Source organism: Mus caroli, chromosome 14 (genome assembly GCF_900094665.2).
Source record: "Mus caroli chromosome 14, CAROLI_EIJ_v1.1, whole genome shotgun sequence".
Taxonomy (NCBI): Eukaryota; Metazoa; Chordata; class Mammalia; order Rodentia; family Muridae; genus Mus; species Mus caroli.
The window spans coordinates 23,610,863-23,634,477 of NC_034583.1; the positions used below are offsets into that span (position 1 = coordinate 23,610,863).

General features: G+C 51.4%; 1 protein-coding gene across 2 annotated transcripts in view; it reads right to left on the reverse strand.

Moving 5' to 3' along the window:
* Positions 1-23,615, reverse strand: part of Dnah1 (dynein axonemal heavy chain 1) — a 70,574-nt gene that overhangs the window by 31,825 nt on the left and 15,134 nt on the right. The window contains exons 7-34 of one of the 2 annotated variants that reach the window (XM_021181308.2): positions 20,488-20,649; positions 19,706-19,958; positions 17,723-17,880; positions 16,737-16,837; positions 15,747-16,045; positions 14,693-14,843; positions 13,693-13,886; positions 13,222-13,447; positions 12,569-12,688; positions 12,056-12,138; positions 10,810-10,951; positions 10,161-10,316; positions 9,587-9,785; positions 9,151-9,404; positions 8,307-8,519; positions 7,032-7,196; positions 6,475-6,596; positions 5,517-5,622; positions 4,872-5,051; positions 4,603-4,743; positions 3,948-4,111; positions 3,613-3,726; positions 3,130-3,318; positions 2,764-2,869; positions 2,104-2,217; positions 1,459-1,608; positions 1,043-1,129; positions 736-922 (exon numbers count right to left, since the gene is read on the reverse strand). In XM_021181308.2, coding sequence (XP_021036967.1) covers positions 736-922; positions 1,043-1,129; positions 1,459-1,608; positions 2,104-2,217; positions 2,764-2,869; positions 3,130-3,318; positions 3,613-3,726; positions 3,948-4,111; positions 4,603-4,743; positions 4,872-5,051; positions 5,517-5,622; positions 6,475-6,596; positions 7,032-7,196; positions 8,307-8,519; positions 9,151-9,404; positions 9,587-9,785; positions 10,161-10,316; positions 10,810-10,951; positions 12,056-12,138; positions 12,569-12,688; positions 13,222-13,447; positions 13,693-13,886; positions 14,693-14,843; positions 15,747-16,045; positions 16,737-16,837; positions 17,723-17,880; positions 19,706-19,958; positions 20,488-20,649 — 4,536 coding nt within the window. Of the gene's footprint in view, positions 1-735; positions 923-1,042; positions 1,130-1,458; positions 1,609-2,103; positions 2,218-2,763; positions 2,870-3,129; positions 3,319-3,612; positions 3,727-3,947; positions 4,112-4,602; positions 4,744-4,871; positions 5,052-5,516; positions 5,623-6,474; positions 6,597-7,031; positions 7,197-8,306; positions 8,520-9,150; positions 9,405-9,586; positions 9,786-10,160; positions 10,317-10,809; positions 10,952-12,055; positions 12,139-12,568; positions 12,689-13,221; positions 13,448-13,692; positions 13,887-14,692; positions 14,844-15,746; positions 16,046-16,625; positions 16,838-17,722; positions 17,881-19,705; positions 19,959-20,487; positions 20,650-23,615 lie in introns of both variants that reach the window. The other variant, XM_021181307.2, reaches the window with a different exon arrangement.

Consider the following 23,615-nt stretch of genomic DNA (forward strand, 5'->3'; position numbering starts at 1 on the left):
TAAGGACTCTCTGGGAAGTACTGGGAGGGGAAGAGGGAGAAACTGTGCCGGGAGACTGTGGGGAGATCAAGAGCTCTAGCTGCATGCATATGTGGTGACCAGGCCGAGGGAACCTCAATTGAGAAAATGTTCCCATCATATTGGGCTTCAGGCAAGCGTGTGGATACATTTTCTTGATTGATGGCTGGTGTGGGAGGGCCCTGTTCACGGTGGGCAGTGCTGCCCCTGTGTTGGTGATCCTGGGTGTTATAGGAAAGCAGGCAAGAGAGCAAGCCAGCAAGCAGGACTTCTCCATGGCCTCTGCTTCAGTGTCTGCCTTCAGGTTCCTCTCCTCACTTCCTCCAGTGATGGATTGTGAGCTGAGACTTACAAGGTGAAATAAGCCCCCTTCTCCCCAAGTTGCTCTGGTCACAGTGTTTTGTCACAGGAACAGAAACCCTAACTAAGACACCAAACAAAGACTCATTGCTGGATGAAGCAAGGCTAGAGAGGGGACCTTGGGCTGGGCTGATTCCTACCATGGGCAGAGAACCTAGGCTGTGAGGTCTCAGTAAAAAGACATGCTGCCCCTCGCCTGGAGAGCACAAGTAACAACAAGTCCAGGTCAGCAGTGAGGGGCCCTGACACAGCATTGCCCTGTCCCTGTCTCCAACTCTGGACTCCAAGGTGGCTGGAGCCAACACGTCCTCAGACTGGAACACCATGGGACTGCAGGACCCGGGGCTGGCAGCTCACCCTCCACATCCTTGAGGTTGTTCTTCTCACAGGCTCTGCGGATGGCCTGGTCCAGGATGCCGTAGTCAGTCTCCTCTTCCTTGATGGTAGGGAACAGGTCAGACACAATCCCTGAGAAGAGCTTGAGGTCTTCCTGCAGGAACTTGGGCACATTCACATCTCGAATGGCCCGAAGGCAGATCAGCTCCTGTTGTAGGGGCCAGAAAGGTGGCTTCAGAATGGCAGGTTGGGTCCCCCACCCACACAGTCCTCCGGTGTCAGGACCTTCTGAAGCTCTCCTCCCCGGAGCTCTGTGGATACATCTCACCTCGTTCATGGTAGGGTTTTCTCTCTTAAGGTTCCCGGCTGCTGAGATGACAGTCTTCACCGCTCTCATCCCGAAGTCATAGTGGTCCTGTACATACCACACAGAAGAGGCATGTGCGGATGCTGACCTGTGAACATGGCCTCCTACGTGGAATCGGACTAATGCCTCACCACCCATCTTGGAGCTGAGATGTCATTTCGCCCAGAGACCTGTGGCTGTGGCTACTCACCTGCACACTGCAGCCTGGGCGAGGTGCCCTCCTTTGGCTGCTTGGCACCTTCTATGTCACCATCCCAACAGTCCTCTAGCTATAGGAGTCCCTGTTCTGAAGCTCTCTCTCAAAGAGGGGGAGTTTGGAACAGCTCTGGAGGTGGTAATATTTCAGTTGGAGACTGTGGAATGATGCGGGGCCTTACCTGGGAGCTGAGCTGCTCGGAAGACAGCTTGAAGGTGGTGGTGATCTTCTTAGCCAGCACATTGGCCTCGTTGAAGCCGAAGGAATACAGTGAGATCTCAGCAATCATGGCATAATCGGGGACCATCATGGCCACAGGTCGGAAGAGGGCCTGGACCCACAACACACACGGGAAAGGCAGACACATCACAGCCCCACCCAGGGCCTTAACACGCTCTCTGGATGGTCTGATTCATAGCTAATGCTGGGACTCTCTGTACCACACCTGCCACACTGAGGCTTCCACTCCTCAGTGGCTGTGAAGCTCATACCATTAGAAATAGGTGCTTTGTGTTGATGAACACCTTCCCCATGAAACTTCCAGGAGCGGGCCACTCTTAGTTCCTGTCTTCCCACTTTTTCTCACTTTTGCGCCTTCTCCCCATAGGAACCCCAGACCTCCCCATGTCCTGAAGACAAGTTCAGGGCCTCCCCACTCTGTAGCTGGGTGTGGTCCAATGGGGTCCCTGGAAAGGAGTGCCACCACAGGGAATCCCAGTTCTTCATGCCAGGCAGCTAGCTATTGTGTTCTCAAACCAGAGCTTTAACATCTTAGGGTCCAGTCTAAAGCTCTGTCACCTTCTGGCCACCCTGGGCCTGAACTTGCCTTCAGGTTGTCAGGCAGCTCTGTGCGGCCAGCATACCCCGGATTCATGGTGATAAACACAGCGCAGGATGGTACAAGGGGGATTTCAACACCCTCAAACATGAAACGTTCCACCTGGATGTGGGGTAAAGGGGTTGGCCCACTTTAGAGAGAAGACAACCAGACCTTCACCTCCTGTGACTGGGGCTCTGCCATGCCACAGACTTGACATCAGAGGTCAGCCAGACTGGACCCCTGGTCATGGATTAGATCTTCTCCCGGGATCTAGCCTAAGACCTTAGGTCTCACTGATCACCCATGGGCTCCCATGGCTCCAGGTCCTCAGAGGTTTCCACACCGTTGCTGCTTCCCTCCATCCACTAATCCCAATTCTGACTGAGCCCTTCAGATTTACTCAAACTCTGCCAACAACAGAACCTTGGGCATTACTTAAGTGGGATCTCTCGGCCTCTCAGTTCTTGTCATTTGACTCCTGTGAACACTAAAGCAGGTCAAAGGACCAGTGCCTTAGACCCTCCCTTGTAGAGGAAGGGACTCCCTTTACCTGACCATGGGCTGAGGTTAGGATCTGGGGTTTGAGACTGACTATAAAACTCCTCTAGACACAGCAGTAAGGCTTATGAGGGGCAGTACCATCCCTCTGTGGTGCCCAAGGCTCACCCTCTGTTGCTGTGCCTTCTGGATGGTAGTGATCTGCTGTGCCACCACCGATAGCACCTCAATGTCGATCCGATTAAACTCATCAAAGCAGGCCCAGGCCCCCGCACTAAGTAAAGCAAGGCATTTGGGTAGGGCGTGCACTTGGAGCATACGTGGTACCTCCTTCCAGCAACCCTCTGACTTCACTGGGGAGGAAGCTCTCAGTGGTGAACCCAGCTCAACTACAGCCCATGCCTCCCCCTCCCCCTAGCCCACTGAGCTGGGCCTTTGACTCCTGTCACTTCATCCTGTCCCTTGTGAGACATCTCCTGGCCAGTGTTCTCCCCTACTTGCCCCTGTCCGGTGCCATCTCACATCCAGCCTCACCTGGCCAGACCCTTGAAGAACTTGCCCATGGCCATGAAGTCGAGCTGGTCAGAGCAGTTGAACACAACCGTCTGTATGGCCAAGGCCTTCCCCAGGTCCTTTGTGGTCTCTGTTTTCCCTGTGCCAGCTGGGCCAGCCGGCGCACCTCCAAACTTGAGGTGCAAGGCTCCAGTCAGGGTCAGATAGCACCTGTGGGGGTGAAAGCAGATAGACACGGGCCACACCCATTTTGGGTGATTCCCCTTCCTCGGGTGCATCTCCCTTCAGGACTCTGTGGATCAGCAGCTCTTGCTCCTCACGCCTCTGAGGCACAGGTATGCCAGTCCTGAGCTCCAGGGTCGGGAACTGGAGCCTGGGGCTGGCTGCCTGTATAGTGTTTCTCCTTGCCCCATTTTGAGTCTTGCTGAGCTTTGTTTATTGATCTATGGGGCTGGCTGACCTCTACCCATTTCCCTTATTCAGAACCAGCTGGGGAGGGTTCACCTGTCAGTGAGGGGTGTGATCACCAGCCTCCCACTGTTGCCAAGGTACTCGTAGCCATAGATGAACTCGGCATTCACAGCACGGATGTATAGGTCGTCCTTTGTCCAGTAGTACCTAGCAGTGTAGGGACACAGGGTTCTCAACATGGGCTCACAGGCCAGTGAGTAGACATACAGTTAAAAAGAGGGGATTCTCTTAGAGCACAAGAACACAGAAGTACCCATATCTGTCTCATCTCTGGTTTGTGGACAGGGGCAATCCTAGTGTGGAATTGACAGTATCTTCAACCCCAGCCTCATCCACCCTGGCCCTGGGGTAGTCCTCCGTGGCCTCACCTGAGCTGCGAGATCCACTCAAAGTCATGTACGCTGACTACATTCTCATCGATCAGCTTGCTCACCACATCCTTGGCGTGGACCTCAATGACAATGAGTGCCGAAAGTACCATCCGCTGCATGCGGGACAGCTTCCCCCTCACCAGGGCCACCAGGTCACTGAGCTGAAAGAATCAGGAAATCACTGTAGAGATCTGGGATCTATAGCTCCTCGGCCCTTGCACAGAGGGAGGGCTTCTGCCACAGACAGTGTCTATATTCTAGAGGCTTCTACTGATCTGAGATGGGAGGAGAGGAAGGACCAGGACAGGGGAAGATAGAAGAATATACAAGTCACACACGTAGGACCTGCCTCTGTAGTGTATAATTTGTCTGCATACTCATGGTTGGAAATGGGGTCTGCAGAGCAGTGAGAAGCATGGATCATGGGTAGGAAGCCCAAGGGATGGTACAGAAAGAACCTGGTGGCCGCTTGACTGATCATTAAATGAGGGGCACCTCCCTAGTCTCAGAGCCCTCCTTGGGTCCCCTCTTGCTGATGCTACAGAGTCTGATCTGCCCCTTGGACCTGAACTTTGGCCTCGTCCAGGCCTGATGCAGAAGAATGTTGCTTGGAAAAATGGGTGTGGGGAGCACCAATCCTCTTTAATTCTACCTGTTTGGAGAGCTGGGGGAACAGCTTGCTACTGATGTTGCCAGCCTCAAGTGCCTCAGCTACCTCCATTGTCCAGTATGTCTGGCAGCCAGCGATGGTCACCTGGCCCGGCCAGTTCAGAACCCACTCAGTTCTGAGCATCTGGAAAGACAACATGAGCAGGCTGACCCACGTGCTACCAACTCTAACCCGTCTTCCTCGTTTCGGGCTGGGGCGGAGAGCATTGAGGAGGGAGCACGCTGGAGGCTGGGTGGGAAGGCTGCACTCACCGTTGGGTAGGCCTTGATGGCCATCTCAATGATGTCATGCACACTGGCCTTCATGCTCCGCTCCACCTCCAGCAGCCAGTCCTCCACATTGCTGGAGGGGTAGATGGAGAAGGAGAGCTTCACCTCTTCCCCCTCTGCTGAATACATGTGTGTGATCTCCAGATCTTCCTGGAACAGCAGCTGTGGGCACAGAGGTGGGGAGAAGCAAGTTACTCTGCTGTGCCAGAGCCTGCTCTCAGCCCCAGGCTGACCTGGCCAGATCTTGCCCCTTAGAGGAGCTGGCTCTGTGCTGGGGTGCCCCCAGTGTTTGCCTTCACTGGGGCTTCCCTGACAAGTAATTTGTCAGCGTGTGTTTAAGTCCTTGGGAAATGAGGCTAAGCTTGTCCTCTGTGTTTTCCCTCTTCCCAGATCTCAGTATTCTGGGAGAACAGGAGCTGCTGGCTGAGTTAGGACATTGGGGCTCCCAGAGTGAAGGGGAGGAGTGGGTTCTTTACCTAACCTTCTTCCCACCAGCCCCAGGTATATCTCTGAGGACCAGGGTCTGTCTTGGTGCCTCGTCTCTAAGAGGGCTTGACATGGGAGGAGAGAAGTCTCCTCTGGAATGTGCCCTAGTGCACTGGTCGAGCCTCAGGCCTAGCTACGCACCCGGGCAATGTTCTCGAAGCACTTGCGCAGGTGGGGCTGCACGGCTGTGGGGTCCTTTGTCTGAGACAGGATCTCCAGTAGTTCATCATCTGACAGGAAGTAGAATCTTCCAGGGGAACATAGGTGAGGAAAAAGGTCAGGTGGCCTTGGGCCCTGGCAGCTCCAATACTGCTGACATACTCTGCGTATCGTAAGCTATTCGCTATGACAGTTCACTAAGAGGACTTGAGAAGAGCAGAGTCCTAATAGCAATGAGTGCTTAAACCTGGGCTTGAGTATGCTTAGCACCTACAAATCCATTACCCTCCCTCCAAAGAAACAAACGTTACTTAGAGAAATGGTGAGTTCCGGGCTTGAAGCTGGGGATATATAATAGGAGCCCGGAATATCTTCTTGCAGTGGAAAGGCAAGTGGTTTCTCTAAGAACATGAAAGGCACATCCTAAGGACTTATGAGACAGATACAGAGCTCAGCTCCTGGGGACACTGCAGCTGGAGGGCTGCTTCAGTGTGAGTGGAGGTGAGCATGCTGAGACTCCACTCACTGGGACAAAGGAAAGGAGGGCAGAATTAAAAGGCACCTGTGAGCCAGCTTGGAGCTACTTCTGTTTGCGAAGTCCAAGGCAACTGACCCAGCCAGAATAAACTGTAAAGGGCTGGGCACGAGGCTCAGTGGGTAGAGTGCATATAGAGCATAAAGTCCAGGGTTTGATCCCCAGCACCAAATAAATCAGGGCTAGTGGGGCATCCCTGCAATTCTAGTTCTTAGGAGCAGAGACAGGAGTGCCAGAGGTTCAAGAACATCCTCATCTATGTAGTGAGTTTGAGGCTAGCCTGGGCTATGTGAAACTCTAGTTCCAGGGGTGGGGGGAAGTGGACCTGTTTAAAAAGGTTCTTTGGATACTAGCTTGGCAGAGCACTTGAAGGCCCACAGTGTGGACTTAGGTTGTGGTGCCTACCTGGGGAAGGCTGTCCGCTTGGTCTCCAGGTACTCGCTGAGGCCCCTCTGTACCAGGTCCAGCAACTTGTTGCAGTCCCTCAGGCTGTCCAGCAGCCTCTGGTCAGAACACACATTGATCACCTGCAGAGAGCAGACCCAGCAGGGGTTAAATAGAGGAAGTGAGCATCATCAGCTGGGAGGTGGCAAGATGGCTTTACTAGAAAGTGCCCATGCCGGCCAGGCACCGCCAGGAAGTGTAAGGGGGCAGGAAATCGATTCCTAGGCTCGGGATTGCCTCCATCAGCTCCAAGAAACCATTCTGTAGTCATAAAAGAAAGGTAAGAAGACCAAGGAACAGTCTTGGTGCAAACTTGGGAAGATCTCTAAAATGCTAAAACCACTGTGTTTCTAAGGCACATCTCTGTACTAGTAGTCCACGTCCAAGGAAAGTGAGCCACAACCAAAGCCTTCGGATTGGTCTTTAATCCTTGTTTAGGGAGGGGAAAGACCTAGAAGTCCCCAGCAATGTGATCAGGACCTTGGGGAGGTCCTAGCTGTCTTCCCATCCCCCCTCACCTCCCGGTTCTCATAGGCATTCTTCATGATCTTCCTCCAGATGCGCTCCATGGTTTGGTAGCGCTTGCTCTCCACAGGCAGCTGCCGGGTGATGTCCTCAGAGCTGAAGATGGGCTCCAGGTAGAGCCAGGCCCGCTGGCAGTTCAGCCACTCCTCCAGCACCTCCTGGGAAAGTGGGGCAGGACATGCACCGCCAGAGTTGGGGGCTCAGGGTTGGGCTTACTGTCCATGACAGAGACATTTCACCCCATCGGAGTGCAGTGCAGAGCACCCACATCAGCATCAGCATCTACTAGGTAACGCTACTCAGAGACATTTTCCTTTCTGCCTCCCAATGCTGCACTTGGAACTTACCTCATTTCCCCACCTCCCCCCATCACTGCAAACGAATTCATTCATCTCTGCTCATGAGATGGGCACCATGGTTAGCTCTGTATCAGGTCCATGCCAGGCTTAAGTGGACACCAGGAAGATCAGGGGAAGTGGACGTGGGTTCACTTCTGTTCTTGGGTAGACACTAGTGGTCACTCTGCTTCTGGATCACTAAGGATCCAATGTGTGTGAAGCCCCTTTACTAGGTACTGAGCAAGGCCCTCACTGGGGATATCTTATAGGCAGGTGTGGGTGAGATGGTGAGTTACTTGTGCTAAGCTTTGATAGGAGGTAGGGCTGGAATGACAGGTAGGTGTGTGTGCGTGTGTGTGTGTGTGTGTGCAAGCATATGTGCACACAGCAGGGAAGCCCGGGGATCAATGCTGTATAGACAAATGCTCCTTCATCTGACTTCTGGCCTCCAGTGGCGTATGTACTGAGAGACACACCTTCAGGCCTACATTCTAGGCATCTTAGGGCAGTCCCTGCCTCTGGTCTTGAAAGCCTGAGACATCTCTAGTCCCAAGCACCCTGGCCCCTGTTCTCCAAGTATCACCAAGTGAGACGGAAGCGGGAGGCTCAGGACAGGATGGAAAAGGATCCAGAGAGACCTCAGGGCCTCACTCTGTCCAGTCCACAAAGTTCCAGTGACTAGACTGTCTTACGCTTAGGCAGTCACATTGTTTAAGTTTGACTCCTTCCATAGCCCTTACTACCCTTTTCAGGAGCCAGACTTCATCCATGGATGGCCCTCATCCATCTTGGTCTCCTCTTCCGGATGGAGGCTTGTTAGAGAGTCAGGGGCTGAGGGGAACAGCTGCAGAGGGCTACAGCTGACTACAGTAAGTGCCATCTGGCGGACAGTACTCCTTTGGAGGGGAGGACAAAGGGAGGAAGGCCCACCTGGGTCAGCTTCAGTTTGGTCTCCCAGGAGTTGATGCGCTGCTCAAAGGGTTTCTTGTACGGTGAGAAGGACATACTCTGAGTCATGACAATGTGGTCGTCGAGCAGTTGTGAGGCTTCGTCTGGGCTCTTGAGGATATAGGTGTCTGTCTCCTTGTAGGGCAACACGTTGAACAGGATGGATGACCACTCCTTCTCCATCTTGTCTAGTGCCTGTGGCGGGGGGATGGTCAGAGCTGTGTGCTTGGAAAGGACTGGTTGTCATTGTCTCACCAGCACTGGGCAGGGGACAATGGACTCTGCCAGGCCATGGCTTTGTGTGAGCCACACTGGTGAATAACTCCCAGCTTGCCTAATCGGCAAGTCCCCAGTGAGCCTCGGTCTGAATGCAGGGTGGACACAGGCCCCTATGTATGCAACATGAGTCACTTGGGTGCCAGCTAGGAGTTTGCGCACACCTAAAGAATATTATTTTGGGTACTGCTGAACCTCCCTGAGCCTTAAGGTTCTCTAATTAGTTAATTCATTAATTATTAACAGTGCAGGGGATTAAACTCGTGAATATAGGCTGCATTCTCAACTCGTGTGCTCATCTGTTAAATGGTGATGATGGTATTAGCTCCTTGCTAGAGTCTTGGCAGGGAAACGGAGTATTATAGCAATGGTGGGTACTATGCCAAGCACTCCACCCCCATTATTAACTTCTAATAAAATGTACTCTTAACCCAGGAAGCCATTACGGTTACCCTCCCAAATGGCTGTCATTGCAAGGGCTAGAGATCAGCCTGTTCAGCAGGGTCTAAGAAGTGGGTCTAATCAGACCTGCCAGTGGTTGGGTACCCACCTGTTCAATAGCATACTCCTTGCCAGCCACTTCAGCCACCTTGCTGATGCTCTCAATGTGGTCCTGAAGGTTCATCTCCAGGCAGCGGGCAAAGGTCAAGTTGGCCTTTGGCCTGACATTGATGTTGATCTCATTGGACAGTACCTCCCAGTGCCGGTTGCGCATACCAGGGTTGCGCAGGCCTTGGATCAGCGGGATGTACGGCTTGAACTCCTCTATGCGTGCTCGGATATCCAAAGCCACATCCTGGCAGGCTGCCGGGTAGGCAGGAAAGCATGAAAGTCAACCAGTCCCCAGAGAAAGAGGATAGGCTGGGTCCACAGGAAAGGAATGGTTACCGTGCTCTTGGGCAAGCGTTGGATGGGGAAGAAGCAAACCCATCCAACAAAAAGCATCACGCCTTGCCTGGGCCCCACCAGGAGATAGTCTCAGCTACCTGGGATGTCCTTGAACTGCTTCACACATTTGTGCATGGTCTTGAACGACTCAATGACATTCTTCTCCAGCTGCTCAGCATCAATGGCTGACAGGGGATCATTCATCCAGCTCTCAGACCACCGCAGCCAGTCTGAGGCTGTGGTCCAGAGGTCCAGGTATGGTTGGAATTCCTTCACCATTCTTGAGAGCTTGTCATACTACAGGGGCAGAGGGTGAGACTGTCAGGATGCTCACTGGGCTTTCTCCACACTATCTCTACACTGGTCAGGACCCATCTCCTTTTTTGTTCTTGGCTGTTAGCTCTGCTCTTGCCCCCAAAGACCCAGTCAGGACTTCCCTTCTCCTGCTATATGTAAACTCTGGACACTGAGCCTCCCAGGTCTAGGCTGACCCTGCCCTCTGAAACCTCCTGCTTGTATATACTGCCCATCCCCAGAGCCAACAAGTTTAGTTCTGCCCTGTAGCCAGCTAGTTCTACCCAAGCATGCCCGAGCCTTGCCCCATAGTGGCTGGGCTCTGCTATGGCTGCAGATAAGCCTGCGAAGTGGGGCAAAAGCCCACAGTAGGCCTACATTGGTGATAGGCAAGCCAAAGATGCGCTCGCGGTTGTTGTACAGCATCGCCAGCTGCTGGCAGTCCTTCAGCTGCTTCTTGACCCGCCGCACCTCGTTGGCAATCTCGTGTGCTCGTGAAATCTCCACATGGATGGAGAAGCCAGCCACCACCAGCTGTGGGCCAAGGAGCCAGAGTCAAATGCACACACGTCCTATGACTGAGCATGTATCCCACAGACCCTGGGCATCGAGTCCTAGCTCTGAGAGAACTTTGTTTTGTAGTGAGCCACTCGCTGGCCAATCACAGGCAGGCTGTTCCAGGATTGGGGAACAGATGGGAATCTTTGAACATCATGCTCACTGTCCACTGGGGTGCCAGTTACATAATCAAGATGATTAGGTCCATAATTGTTTCATTTTCTAAAATGTTCTATCCAGGCATCTCATTCCTTCAGCCATTTTAAAAATTTGGACATCCTGTCATCCATCATCCATTGACATTGCATCTCCTAAATGCTAGACAGCAGTGTGTGTGTGTGTGTGTGTGTGTGTGTGTGTGTGTGTGTGAGAGAGAGAGAGAGAGAGAGAGAGAGAGAGAGAGAGAGAGAGAGAGAGAGGTGGAGTGGGGGGGGTGCAGTTCCTAGGAGAGCCCTAAGCCAAGCCCCACCTGCAGCCCTTCCAGCTTCTCCTGGAAGTTGTTCTGGTCCATGAGCTGTATTTTGCGGAACTTCTCCTCATCTTCAATGTGTTGCTGCCGCACCATATCTATCTGCCCAAGGATCTTAGAGGGCCAGTTGTTGGCAGCCCATCTGGCAGGAAAGAGGATCAGAATTTGAGGAGATGCCACAGGTGAAATAATAGGACAGACAGGAAGGGCCACCATTCCATGTGCCCAGGGCCCAAGCCCAGGGAGTTAGGCTGTGAGCAGGGTTGGGTTGGAGTAGAATGAGAGAATCCAGAGGACAGCTGGATCTAGTTGGAACTGCGGAACTGGAGAGTCTGAGTAAGCTGGGAGGCTGCCATTGCCACCCCTGCCCAGTGAGATGCAGCTCTATGGTGCCCATGCAAAAGAGCAAAGAAGAAATAACAAGAGAGTGATGTCAAGGGTGCTGGCTAGTTTTATGTCAACTTGACACAAGCTAGAATAATCAAAGGGGAGGGAGCTTCTATTGAGGGACTCTCTCCATAAGATCTAGCTGTAGGAATGCCTATACGTCATTTTTTTTTTCTTATTAGTGATGGATGTCAGAGGGCTCAGCCCATTGTGGGTGGTGCTACCCCTGGGTTGGTAGTCTTGGGTGCTATAAAAAAAACCAGGCTGGGCAAGCCATAAGGAAAGAGCCAGAAAGTAACACTCTTCCATGGCCTCTGCACCAGCTCCTGCCTCCAGGTTCCTATAGTCACTAACTGTCTTCGCTGATGCAGTGTGATAGGCAACTGTGAGCAAAGAAAACCACATCCTCCCTAAGTTGCTTTCGGTCATGGTGTTTCATCACAGCAACAGAAACTGTAGCTAAGACAATATATTTCCTCTGGAATCCTGGGATTCTCAGATGAAGCACAATCAAGTCTAGTCTCTAGCCTCCATGCCACTGTTGACCAGCCAGAGCCATCAGGCCAGCTTCTGTCACACACATGTTAAGCAACTCCCTCTACCACATGACACAAGCTCTCAATGGAACTTAAGGTTTCTAACTGCAGCTGGCTTAGGGATGTCAGCCCCTGGGAAGGTTCCTGACTCTGCCTCCCCCCCAGCTCTCAGGTGGCGCCATGGTTTAGGGCATCTTGGCAGGGCATTTCTGGTGTGATTTCATAGCTTGTGACAGCTGGTACTTTTGAGCAGCACTACATCCCGGCATCTCCTGCTGCCCACCCAGTCAGTAGCCAGTGCTGGGAATGACTCTCCCACTCACTTGTCATTGAAGTCGTCTGTGGTGAGGTTGTAGAAGAATTCATCCATGACCTCGTAGTCAGACATGACCTTCACAATCCGCTCCTGCATGAGCAGGAAGTGATGAGGCATGCTGGGGACGGGGCCACTTGGATGGGATCTCCAAAGTGACTGGGACCAGGGAAAAGGCACTTTCTTTCAGAGAGGGGAAGCCTTAACAGATTTCAAGGCCAGGCCTAGGGCTCTAGGAGCCATTGCCAACACATCTCTGGGCCTAGTCCCCCGACCTATGCCTTCAGTCCTCCTGACTGTTCAGAGAGCACAGCTCTGAATCCCTGTTGTACCCTGCAAACTTTACCCTGGGCCCCCACCAGTCCCTGGGTATCTGCTTTACCTTATCTACTGGCTCTGATCTCCCAGCCTCCGCCTATCTCAGCCCCTAGTCTCGGTATCCAGGCCCTGGGTCCCTAATGCACCACCCAACTTCTGGCTCCACCAGGCTCCTGGACACCCAGCACCAGTGTGCCTACCTTACCTCCAGAAATACCAGCTTTTCAGGAATGCCCTTCATCCAGTCTCGAAGCTCGGCAAGCTCCTCAATGCTGTTGGGCTTCTCGTAGATCTTGCGGCTAATGCTGCGGAACTCCTCACAGATCTGGTGGGTGAGGATTGGAGGGCTCTAGGGACGGTTATGTGCCTTGACTACACTGGGACCTGTTTCTCAAGGTCCCTAGGGCCTCGAAGTCAATTATTCTACCATGGCCACCCTCTGCCATTCTTCCCAAGAGAGAGGTTCCTGATAGGGTCACTACGGTGCTAAAATCGCTTCTGGGGCAAAGATGTCACCCTCTTAATCTCCTCTGGACGCAGGAACAAAGTTAGGGTTTCTGATATCTGCACTTGCATCCCCTCAGCCCCGTGGAGCAATCCAAGCTCAGCCTGTACTTCACAAGAACATCCCAGGATTCTGAAAGTCTAGGGATGGAGATATCAACCTTCTACTCACATATGGATGCATATGAATGCAGGAAGGGATCAAGGCACAATGACTTCCAGGTCCTTTCTTTGACCCAGGCACTTGAAGACACCACAGACTTTGTCTAGGGCATCTTACAAGTGAGAACATGCTATGTGTCCAAGGTTTGTGTGTTGCTGTGGTCGCTAGGGCAAGGCCAGTAGTTTACTTACACTGTCTACCTCCTTGTGTAAGTTCTTGGCTAGGATATCCAGCATAGAAGTGGCCAGGGCCTTGCGTTTTTTGGACAGGCTCTGCTTAACATTGTCAACATTAATGTAGAAGGGACCAATGATGATGCTGCCAGGCAGAGAGTTGTCTAGGATCTCCTTCTCTTTCAGGTGGGTAATTACCACTTCTCGAACCTCCTCTGCTGATGGGCACTGAGTCTGATAGGTCCTGAAGGCAGTGTGCATGGGCAGAGAACAGAGGATGGTTAGCAGGATGGGAGGGGATGCATACACAGACAGACAGACAGACAGACAGATGGACATACGGATGGACACACACAGGCACACTGATACATGCACACACACACACACACACACACACACACACACACACACACACACACACACACATATACACACACACACACACACACACACACACACACACACACACACACACACACACGCACATACTTGAGGAAGGTGCTAATGTCATTGTTGTTCAGCTCCAGATACTTTCTGTACTCCTTAGCGTAGGCCTGCAGTGGCATCATGGCCTTGTGCATAGCATTTGTGATGTTAGCACGTAGCTCTTCTACCAGTGGCTCATGAAGCCCCACTGATTCCAGCAGAGGGTCCCCACTGATAAAGATGTCCTCCATCACCAGCTTTAAGAAGAAGAACACAAAAGGCCAAGCTGGATGAGCCCTGGAGTGGTTGGCAGAGTGGTCTAAAGCCCGAACGGGTAGCAACATGGGCAAGCTTAGGCAATATGACACAGGAGTGGGGGAAGGGTTGCAACAACATATCTGGGAAACGGCCCAAAACACATGCAGATGCTACTGTGAGGCTCACTTAGGGACCATATCCTCCTTGCTTGGTGTGATTCAGACTTGCCAAGGGCAAGTTGTTGATGGCTTTAACTGACAGCAGGAAATACAGGAAGGGACTTGAGCTATGGAGGCTCTTGGGCCTGGAGAGTGGGCTGTGTGCAGCCTGGGTGTGTATGCAGCGGTGGTGACTCCTGGAGATCTTGGCTACTGGTTGTGTGTGGAAGTTCACCTGGGTCTACGGCTGAGGTAGAGAAAGGGACTCAGAGCTGAGGATAAAGAGGGTGGAACACAGGACAGATGCAGCTATGGCAGGATTAGTCCAATCAGTCTAAGATTCAAAGTGATGTCCTGATACTTAGTGGTTTTGTAAATTAGATTTAGATGGTTTAATTTCTTCAGGTCTACAAGGCAGCAATACTAACAGTTCCATTTTTGCTGAGGATGAAAGGAGATGTCTGTAACCTTCAGAGCCATACCTTCTGCCTACGGAGTGTAAGGCTGGCGGTAACAAAGTGCCCTGGTATCTGTGATGCCTCTTATGTGTTTCAATGGCACTGTCAGACAGTTGTCACATCTGAATGTGGAGAGCACCCTGTGGCTCTCAGCAGCCATCCAGACCCTGCCCAGCCTGTAACATGTACCTTCTCTAGTTGGGGCACAGCATGGGTGGCCAGGATACCCTTGTCAAAGAGGTTGAGCAGAGTCATCTCGAACTGCTCTAGAGGCGTGCTGTAGTGCACCCCTGAGTTGTCCAGCACCAAGTCTACGATGAACAGAGGATTCTTCCGAGGCCTGGAGGCAAATAGCTGGGCTGATTGGGAGTGCCTGCCCCTTCCTGCCAGTGTTGTGATCTCAGGCTTCTCTGAGCACAGCACTGCTTTCTCCTCCCTACAGAAATGCCCAGTTTACTAGAGAGCAAAGCTCGAGGCCAGCCAGAAAGGTTTTTAGATTCTTACCCCAGACCTTGGTCTTGAGGTCATTGGACAGGTTGGCCTGGCATAGGCACTTGCTAAAAGCCCCCATGCTCTTCCTAAGAGCCCACTATCATCAGTTTCAGAAGTCTGAGGCACGTCAAAAGTCTTGATGATTCATCCCAGCCAGGGCCCTGTGGATAGCTTCTGCCTTACTAAAAATTTCCAGGAAGCTCTTGGTGGTCTAGTCTGGTCCCTCTGTCCTGTCTCATTTCCTCTGCCCTGGCTTATCTGCCCTTCCCATTCCAGCTGCACTTGGTAACCTGTCCTCCCTCAGCTGCCCTAAGTCCTTTTTACTTGTGGTGTTCCTGTTCCATTTGGTCTGGCCAGTTACCTCTAGTGTCCCCGTGCCTCAAAGGCCACCCACCTCTTCCTTGACCACAGGGCAAAGGCCCATCCCCAGAGTTCATCATAGAATTGGCAATGATAGTATCTATTAAATGTCTTGCTATGCCTGTCTCCCGCTGGCATAAAGAACTGTATCTCAGAGTTCCCTAAGACCAACATCTGGTTCATGGTAAGGGCTCAGTATTATCAACTGAGTGACTCAGAGTGACCACAAAAATGATGGCTACTAGAATGTAAGCCAGAAGTGGAGGGGACACTTCTGAGACGGTCAAACTCTTTCGGGTGTCAAGAACCTGGTGTGCTGGGCCCTTGGTTGTAAGACAGAGTCATTCCCCTCCGCCCCCCGATCCCCATGCCTCTGTCCATCTGGACTCACTTGTAGGGGCTGTTGACAAGGTCTTCTCCCCAGTCCATGTCATCCACGCACTCAAGCACGCTGCAGCAAGCATCACCAATGAACTGTGTGAAGCTGCCCAGGGAGTCCTGCACCAGGAAGCGCAGCGTGTCCTGCAGCATGTACTTGATGAGTTCCATCAGCTTGCGCAGCTTTGACATGAGGTACACCTCCCAGTTGGTCTCGTACAGGTTGTACCAGCCCTTGCTCATGTCTCGAAGGCTGCCGCGCATAGCTACTTTCAATGTACTGATCCAGCTGTCCTTGAGGAACATCTGCACCTTGTGTGGACACAGCTGTCATCAAGACACCACCCCAGGCACCCGCCATCCAAAGCTATTATGCTTGAAGATGATATAGCAAGGTTCTTGGGATGGCCACCCCAGGACTCATGTGCACGACAATGGAGGGACATCTCCCACGAGATGGTGCCAAGCACTGTGGACCAACACTTCAGCGTGATATCTGGGGTCTAGGGATGCTTGGAGGAAAGGCAGGGCATGTGGGGAAAGAGACAGACATGGAAGAAAAAGAGGCAGAACGGGAGAACACAGGAATAAGAGGAGGATAGAACTGAGTGGAGAGAGGCTGTAGCCGTGCCCCTTGCACTCTCGTCTGCAAGTGTTGTGATATGGGAGTGGAGTTCCTGTTCTCCCTTTTAAGACAGGAGATCTGCCCTAAGACTACTAGGGCTGGCTCAGAGCGACTGGGAAGGAAGAAGCCCACCCTGGTTCTCCTTGCTCTGCAAGATGGTCTCCACCATTGCCCCACCCTTGTCCCACTTCAGCAGAGCCTTGAAGCCCGTGATTGTTGGCTCTCAGGGACCGAGGCCCTGTCCTCCATGCTCTGATGCCCAGGTACCTGGGAGAAGGTTTGAGACTGGATTTGCTCAAATTCCTCCAGGCGGCTGTACTTGGAGAGGCTTGAGTGGAACAGGGACATGGAGGTCACCTTGTTGCATTCAGCCCGCACCTTGCTCAGAGCTGTGATGACTTCTGGTCGAGTGAGCAGGGACACAAAAGTGAAGTCCTCCTTTTGCTCCCGGAAGGGGTATTCAGGGACACTCACCAGCCCTGCAGAGGGGGCAAAAGCCAGCAACAAAGCCGTCTGGGACACACATCAGAGCCGTCAGGACTTATCGACAGTGTCTGATGGAGGAAACACAACAGCTTCCTTCCCAGAAGAGTCAACTTCATTCCCAGAACCCTCCTTTCCTTACTCTATCTAGCCTTTGGGGGTGACCCCAGGGCCCATAGTGAGTCACATGCCCTGAGTTTCCCTCCAGGCTCACTAGTTGTCATTGGCCCCCTTTGAGTAGTGTGTGACACCTGTAGATCCCCTCCCTGTCTCTTATCCTTGCTACACAAAGCCAGAGGCTGGTCTGGAGCCTGCCCTGGGAGCCCAAAGAAGGAATATTTGGGTACAAGAATGGTTGCTATCCACAGCCCAGCCTGTATCCTGGGCACATGCATCACACACATGAATCTGGGGGCAGGAAATGTACTCTGCATGTATGGATGGGCTCAAAGCAAGTAGAAATTTTGGGATTTTGTTCTGAGACTTGGTCTTCTATATGGCCATGGAGCTGTGGCAATTCCAACTCTATTCTTGTTCCAGGAGGAAGAAGGCTTATATGTCATTGAGGCCTGACTATCAGGTGCCTAAAATCTACTTTTGACCATGGCTTTCCTGGCACATATTTACCTTGAGGCTTCTTCATTCCTGGGGCACACACACACACACACACACACACACACACACACACACACAGTTGTTCCTCAGACAAAATTTCTTGGCATCTGGCAAAAGGAGGGTGTAAATAGTAGGGCCAGGGTGGGCACAGAGAATACCAGGTTTATGAGACCTTTAGACCTTTACTGACTGAACAAAATCCTATCAAGAGAGGCGGAGGTGGGGTGAGCTGGCCAGGTGGGCAGCCAGGGTCCAGTGGCTCTCACCTTGATTGGGTACCTTCTCTTCCTCTTTTTCAGGAAGAGTCACATAGGAGAATGTCTCTGGGTTAGAAGAGACAATTTGGTCAAAGTTGATCTTGTTCATGCTACGTTCATAGTCCAGGTTCACTTCTCTGGCCAGGCAGCTAAGATGCTCCAGGACACTGTCAGAGAGAGGAGACAGGAGGCTCACACACACTGCTGAGCATACATTATGAATGTAATACAGTTTGTATGTGACAGACACAAACCGAGGGCCAGTGAGAAGGCTCAGTGGGTAAAGGGGCTTAGCACCAAGGCTGATGACTTGCAATCTGAATCTCAGGAACCACACGGTGGAAGGCGAGAACAGACTCCCAAAAGTCATCTTGTGACCGCTATATGTACTTTGGCACACATGCACACACACACTCTCCAAACAAATATAATTTTAAAAAGAAAAAATTTAAATTAAAATAATTGAACCAAACTATATCTCACAAAATGGTTAAGTATACAAACCCAACTGATGTAGGATAATCACACCAAGTCAGCCTTGAACGCAATATTTTGACTAACTTTTCCATCCTAATGGGAAAAAGGACACAGATGCCAGAAATGCTCACAGAAAAGCAGGAGCGGTGCTCCATGCCTGTGGTCCTGGCACCTGAGTGGCAGGTGCAGAATTGATGTGTTCAGAACTGTCTCAAAATACCAAAAAGAATTTAAAAACTGTATAGAGACTATTCTAACTGGCATAGGCCAGCCATTTGCAGCGAGGTTTGGTGGACACTAGGACTGACTAAATAAGCTGATGCATGTTCAACAGTGGACACTACTCTTCAGGGAAGATATATTTCCCCTAGATCTGTCTGCGCTAAGAACCTCGCAGGAGTCATTTCCCAGCAGGAGTAAATACATTGGAGCCTAAATCCTGGCGTCTAAATTCCCCACTAAAAGCAACAGGACCTTCTTGGGGAAAAGCCCTATTCCAGAGGCTGGAGAGCCCTCAGCAGTTAAGAGGACTGTCTGCTCTTCCACGGGACCTGGGCTCAGTGCCCAGCACTCATGAAGCAGCACACAGCCAAGTGTGACTCCAGATCCAGGGGTCCTGATCCCCTCTTTTGGTCTCCATGAACACCAGGCACACACATGTTACATCTATATCTACATCTATATCTATCGATACACACACACACACACTCACACACATACACATAAAATGAATATTAAAAGTCTTTAAAAGTCCATTTCAAGACTGTATCTGGGAAAATACAGACTGAGCTGGGGACGTCCTGCTATGCCAGGAAGTATGGATTTATTCAAAGCATGATGAGAACATGGCAAAATGGCGGGAGGTCAGCCTGAAGAGGACACAGTCCACATTGCAGCCTGGAAATGAAAAAGAAGCTGCAATGCCCTCTAACCCTTTCAACCTGGCAAGAAGGCTCCACAATGAGGCTACTGGAGACCGTCAGGCAGGGCTTAGAATTTAACACCTGATGGGGTCAGCAAGTGGCCTGTGCCAACTTGATACAAGTTAGTGTTATTTACAAAGAGGAACCTCAACAGAGAAATGCCTCCATCAGATTGCCTGTTGCAAAGTCAGTAGGACATTTCTTGATTAATGACTAATGTGGGTGAACCCAGCCCAGAGCCACCCACGGGCAGGTGGTCCTGAGTTGTATGAAAAAATCAGGCTGATTAAGTCCTGTGGAGCAAGCCAGGAGGTGCAAACCAGTAAACAGCAATCCTCCATAGATTCTACTTCAGTTCCTGCCTTCAGATTCCTGCTGGTTCTGACTGAGTTCCTGCCCTGAATTTCCTCAGTGATGGACCTGGACCTACAAGATAAAATAAACCCTTTCCTTCCCAAGTTGCTTTTGGTCATGGTGTTTTACCACAGTAACGGAAGCCCCATGACATCACCCCCATAGAGATGTGTCAGCAATTGCTCTGGCGACACCACCCACAAAGAAAGGTCCAGGGTGGCTGCCGCACACAACGCACCTCTGCCCCTTGCGCATGCGTGGTGTGCTCAAAGCCCACTGCTTTATCTTGCTCAAGCTCTGCTCATTGATGACCCGCCGGCCCTCGGTGGGCATGCAATCCACATACAGGTTGTACATCAACAGCGCCTCTGTGTACTTGCGCAGAGCGTTGGCCTGGACCACGCGCTGTGTGAACACACGTGGATCCTCAGCACAGAAGAGGAGCTGGATCCTTGGGACCCAGTACTGGGTGGCCAGGAGTGGTGGCCTTCCTGGGGGTTGGGGTGGGGGGTGAAAGAGGCACACAGTCAGGCTCTCTGGGCTGGAGTACTGGCTTCTGGCCTCAGCAATTTTTCATTGTTATGGTGTGTGTGTGTGGGGGGGCACAGCCAAATATGTGAAATGGGCAAAATGACATTTCCTGTTTTGCCCACTTGATAAGGGTAACACAGAGATTTATGCATGTGAAATACATTGTAAACAGTAAAGGACCTTGTACTGACAGGAGTTGCACCAGGATGGCTCTTCACCTGTCCCGTTCTCTACACTACTCCAGGCAAACAACTGATTAGGAGGCCTCGGTTGCCTTTACAACACCTTGCCGAAAGCCACTGGGCCGGGTGCTCACAGCCAACGTGCCAATCAATGGCCATTTGCCTTCTCCAGGTCCTCTGTTTCAAACTGGTGAGGGGCAGACCCTGATTAATAACCCCAGTAAGGTAGACCTCAGGGCTGAGTTGGTGGGAACGGGCCATAGTCATAGGCTGGGCCACCCAGGGAAGAAAGGCAGAGAGCTCATACCTGCAGGGGTGACCCCTCCATTCACGATGGGCATCCCCATCTCATCGCGCACCAAGCCTCTCTTGTCAGTTTTCTGCACCAAATACAGTTTCTTTTCTTCATCGTAGTCAAGGACGCCAACTTCACACCATCTATAGTCCAGTTCCTGACTCTTGGGGTCCTCTAAAACAGAGACGGGACACCCTACCAGTATTCTCTGCCATAGAAGTGGAGAGGGGTTTCTAAATGTGGCAGCTGAGGTTGGGGACGGATGTCAGAGGTCACCTGACTGGTGTCTCTTCTTCCAGGATAGTTTCTGGCTGCAGTTGAGCAGGGGACAATCCTGCTTCTTCTCAGAAGAGCTGGCCTCTGAGGAAGCCTTAGTCATGGGAGGACCTAAAAGGACTGCGCCTCTTGGCACAACCCTTGCAAGAGCAAAGAGACCCAGACTGATGGGGAACCATGACAGGTGTGACCAAACAAACATCTGGCGGGCTGAGTGCAGGGCCTGGGCACATGCCTGTAATCCTGGCAACTTTGGGAGACAGAAGCAGTAGGATAGCAAAAGTTCAGGGCCAGACTAGGCTACAACGTAAGTTCAGGGATAGTCCGGAAACTCTGTCTACCCTGTCTCTAGACAAAGTGGTTTTTTTTGTTTGTTTGGTTTTTTTTTTTTTAAGCGAGGTGGGATAGGGCTGGAAAGATGGCTCAGTGGTTATGAGTACTAACTGCTCTCAGAAGACCTGGGTTTGATTCTCAACACTCACATGGCAGCTCACAACTGTCTGCAACTCTAGTTCCAGGGGATCTGGCACTGTCTTCTGACCTCTACTGAAACCAGATACACACTCATGCACACACAAACACACAAAATATTCATAAGTGAAACAAAACAAAAACCAGGACTATAAACAACCCTGTTGAGGGCCCATCCCAAGGGGTCACGATGGGTGAAGCTAGGTGACTCTGTTTAAGGTGGCCAAGGCCAGGTAAAGCTCTCCGCAAAGCACCTCTGGTTTCTTTGTATAAAAAGAGAAAAAGACAAGGCAAGATCAGGAACCACTGCTCTGCCCATGCGCTGCATGTCTGCCAATCCTTGTGACTTTTGGGCTCACTTCTGCCTTGGGCCCTTGCACTGGCCATGACCTCTGCCTGCTGATTAACTCCAAGCTCCTCATTGGAGAAGCACCTCTGCTTCACACAGCATCGCTGGCCCATGCACTTGCTAACCTGTTGTTCTTTTTGTGTTCTTCACCCCAACTTGGCCATGCTGTTCTCAGTTCCCTAAGGGCAGGAGCCAACTTTGTCCTATCGTAAGTACAACTGGGACCAGGATTGAAATGGGTGCACGTTGATATTAGATAAGTTATTGAAAAACGTAAGATGCACACATAGTACCCAGTAGAGAACTTCACAACCTGTAGTGGCTTAAAACAAGCTGGGGGTTCTCCAGCTTGGGTTAAGGAAGAAAGGGCTGAGATTCTAGGAAAATGCCTCTGTCTCTGCCGTCAGATGAGCCAAGGAGGCCAATTCTGTGCCTTCACCAGCCCAGGTTTTACCTCGCCCCTCCCTTCCCACAGTGCTTCCTTTGTGAAAACTTCAACCTCATCTTGGCTCAACTTATAAAAAAATCTGTCCCAAGAGACTACCAAAAACTGAGAGGTCCCTGGCAGATGCTTCCTGTGAGCCCCTCTTTGCTCTAGTGCTCCTGCTCAAAGCCAGGACCCCAGGGAAGCAAGGAGGTGGGGACTCGGTGTCTTCAATGCAGCTCTATTCCCTATGGCTTAGCGGCTAGCAACTGGAGAGCCAGGGTCAATTTAGTTAAATTATCTCTGTCATTGAAGGAAACGCTCTGCTTCCTGCCTGCTTCAGATACACTGATTCCAGAGTTAATACACTTTAAAGATGAAACCTGTTTGCAGCCTGCTCAGTGAACTGCCACGGGTCTTGCAGAGGACAGCAGGGTTTTAAAGCCTGTCCTTGTTCCCACAGTCCTGCCTTCCACCTGGTGACTGGGTAACTGGCTCTACTCACACTGTAACCTGGTCATCCACCCCAAACATGGAACGGAGTGGCCTCCGATCCTCCACAGCCTTCAGGGCTTCCGTTACCAACCTCCAGACCATACTTGGGACTCTTCCTAGGAGACTGAACAAGACCAAGTCATGCAGGCTAGAGTGGCAACTGTGTGTACCCTGTCACTCTTCCTGACAACAGGCAACTGGAGAGAACCTCTGTGGCCATCACGGCAGACTGGGGGCCACTGAAGGAACCATGGGCACTCTGTAAACAGATGTGGGCAAGGATGAGACATGCCAGTCTGGGTGGCATCCCATGGGCATGTGTGGAAAGGGTGTGCTCGTGGTTGTGAATGTGTAACTGTGGATGAGATACATGAGTTCGAGTGGTGGAGACGTGTTTGAACACAATGACATGATTGTATGTGACAAACTATGCATTTATGCTCCTGCGGGCCAATATATGCAGTCCATGCATGAGAAAGAGCAGAGAGCTAACCAAGAACAGGAGCAACAGTGATTGCAGGGTCTGTGATTGTGTCCTTAAACATCTTCAGGATGTTTACATTACTGCCAATAAAGGGTTTTTCTTGTGTCTGCTCTATGTGTGTAAGTATGTGTGCCTGTGTATATGTGTGGGCATGTCTGTGCGTGTGTGTATGTGCTGTGTGTGTGTGTGTGTGTGTGTGTGTGTGTGTGTGTGAGAGAGAGAGAGAGAGAGAGAGAGAGAGAGAGAGAGAGAGAGAGAGCATGTATACATGCTCATGGATGTCAAGGAGGGCTATCAGGTGTCTTCCTCTGTTGCTTTCTGCTGTTCCTTGATGCCAGTATCTCACTATTTCCCTGAACCTAGAACTCACTGATTTTTTTTTGTGGGGTGGCTTAGGCTGGCATCCAACAAGCCCTGTGATCTCCTTGTCTCTGCCACACCACTAGTACTGTGGTTACAGATGTGCCCACCCACCACACTCTGCCTTTTACATGGTGTTAGGGATCTGAACTCAGGTCCTCATGCTTGAGCAGCAAGCATTCTTTTTTTTTTAATTTTTAATATTTTTTATTACATATTTTCCTCAGTTACATTTCCAATGCTATCCCAAAAGTCCCCCATAGCGCCCCCCACTTCCCTAC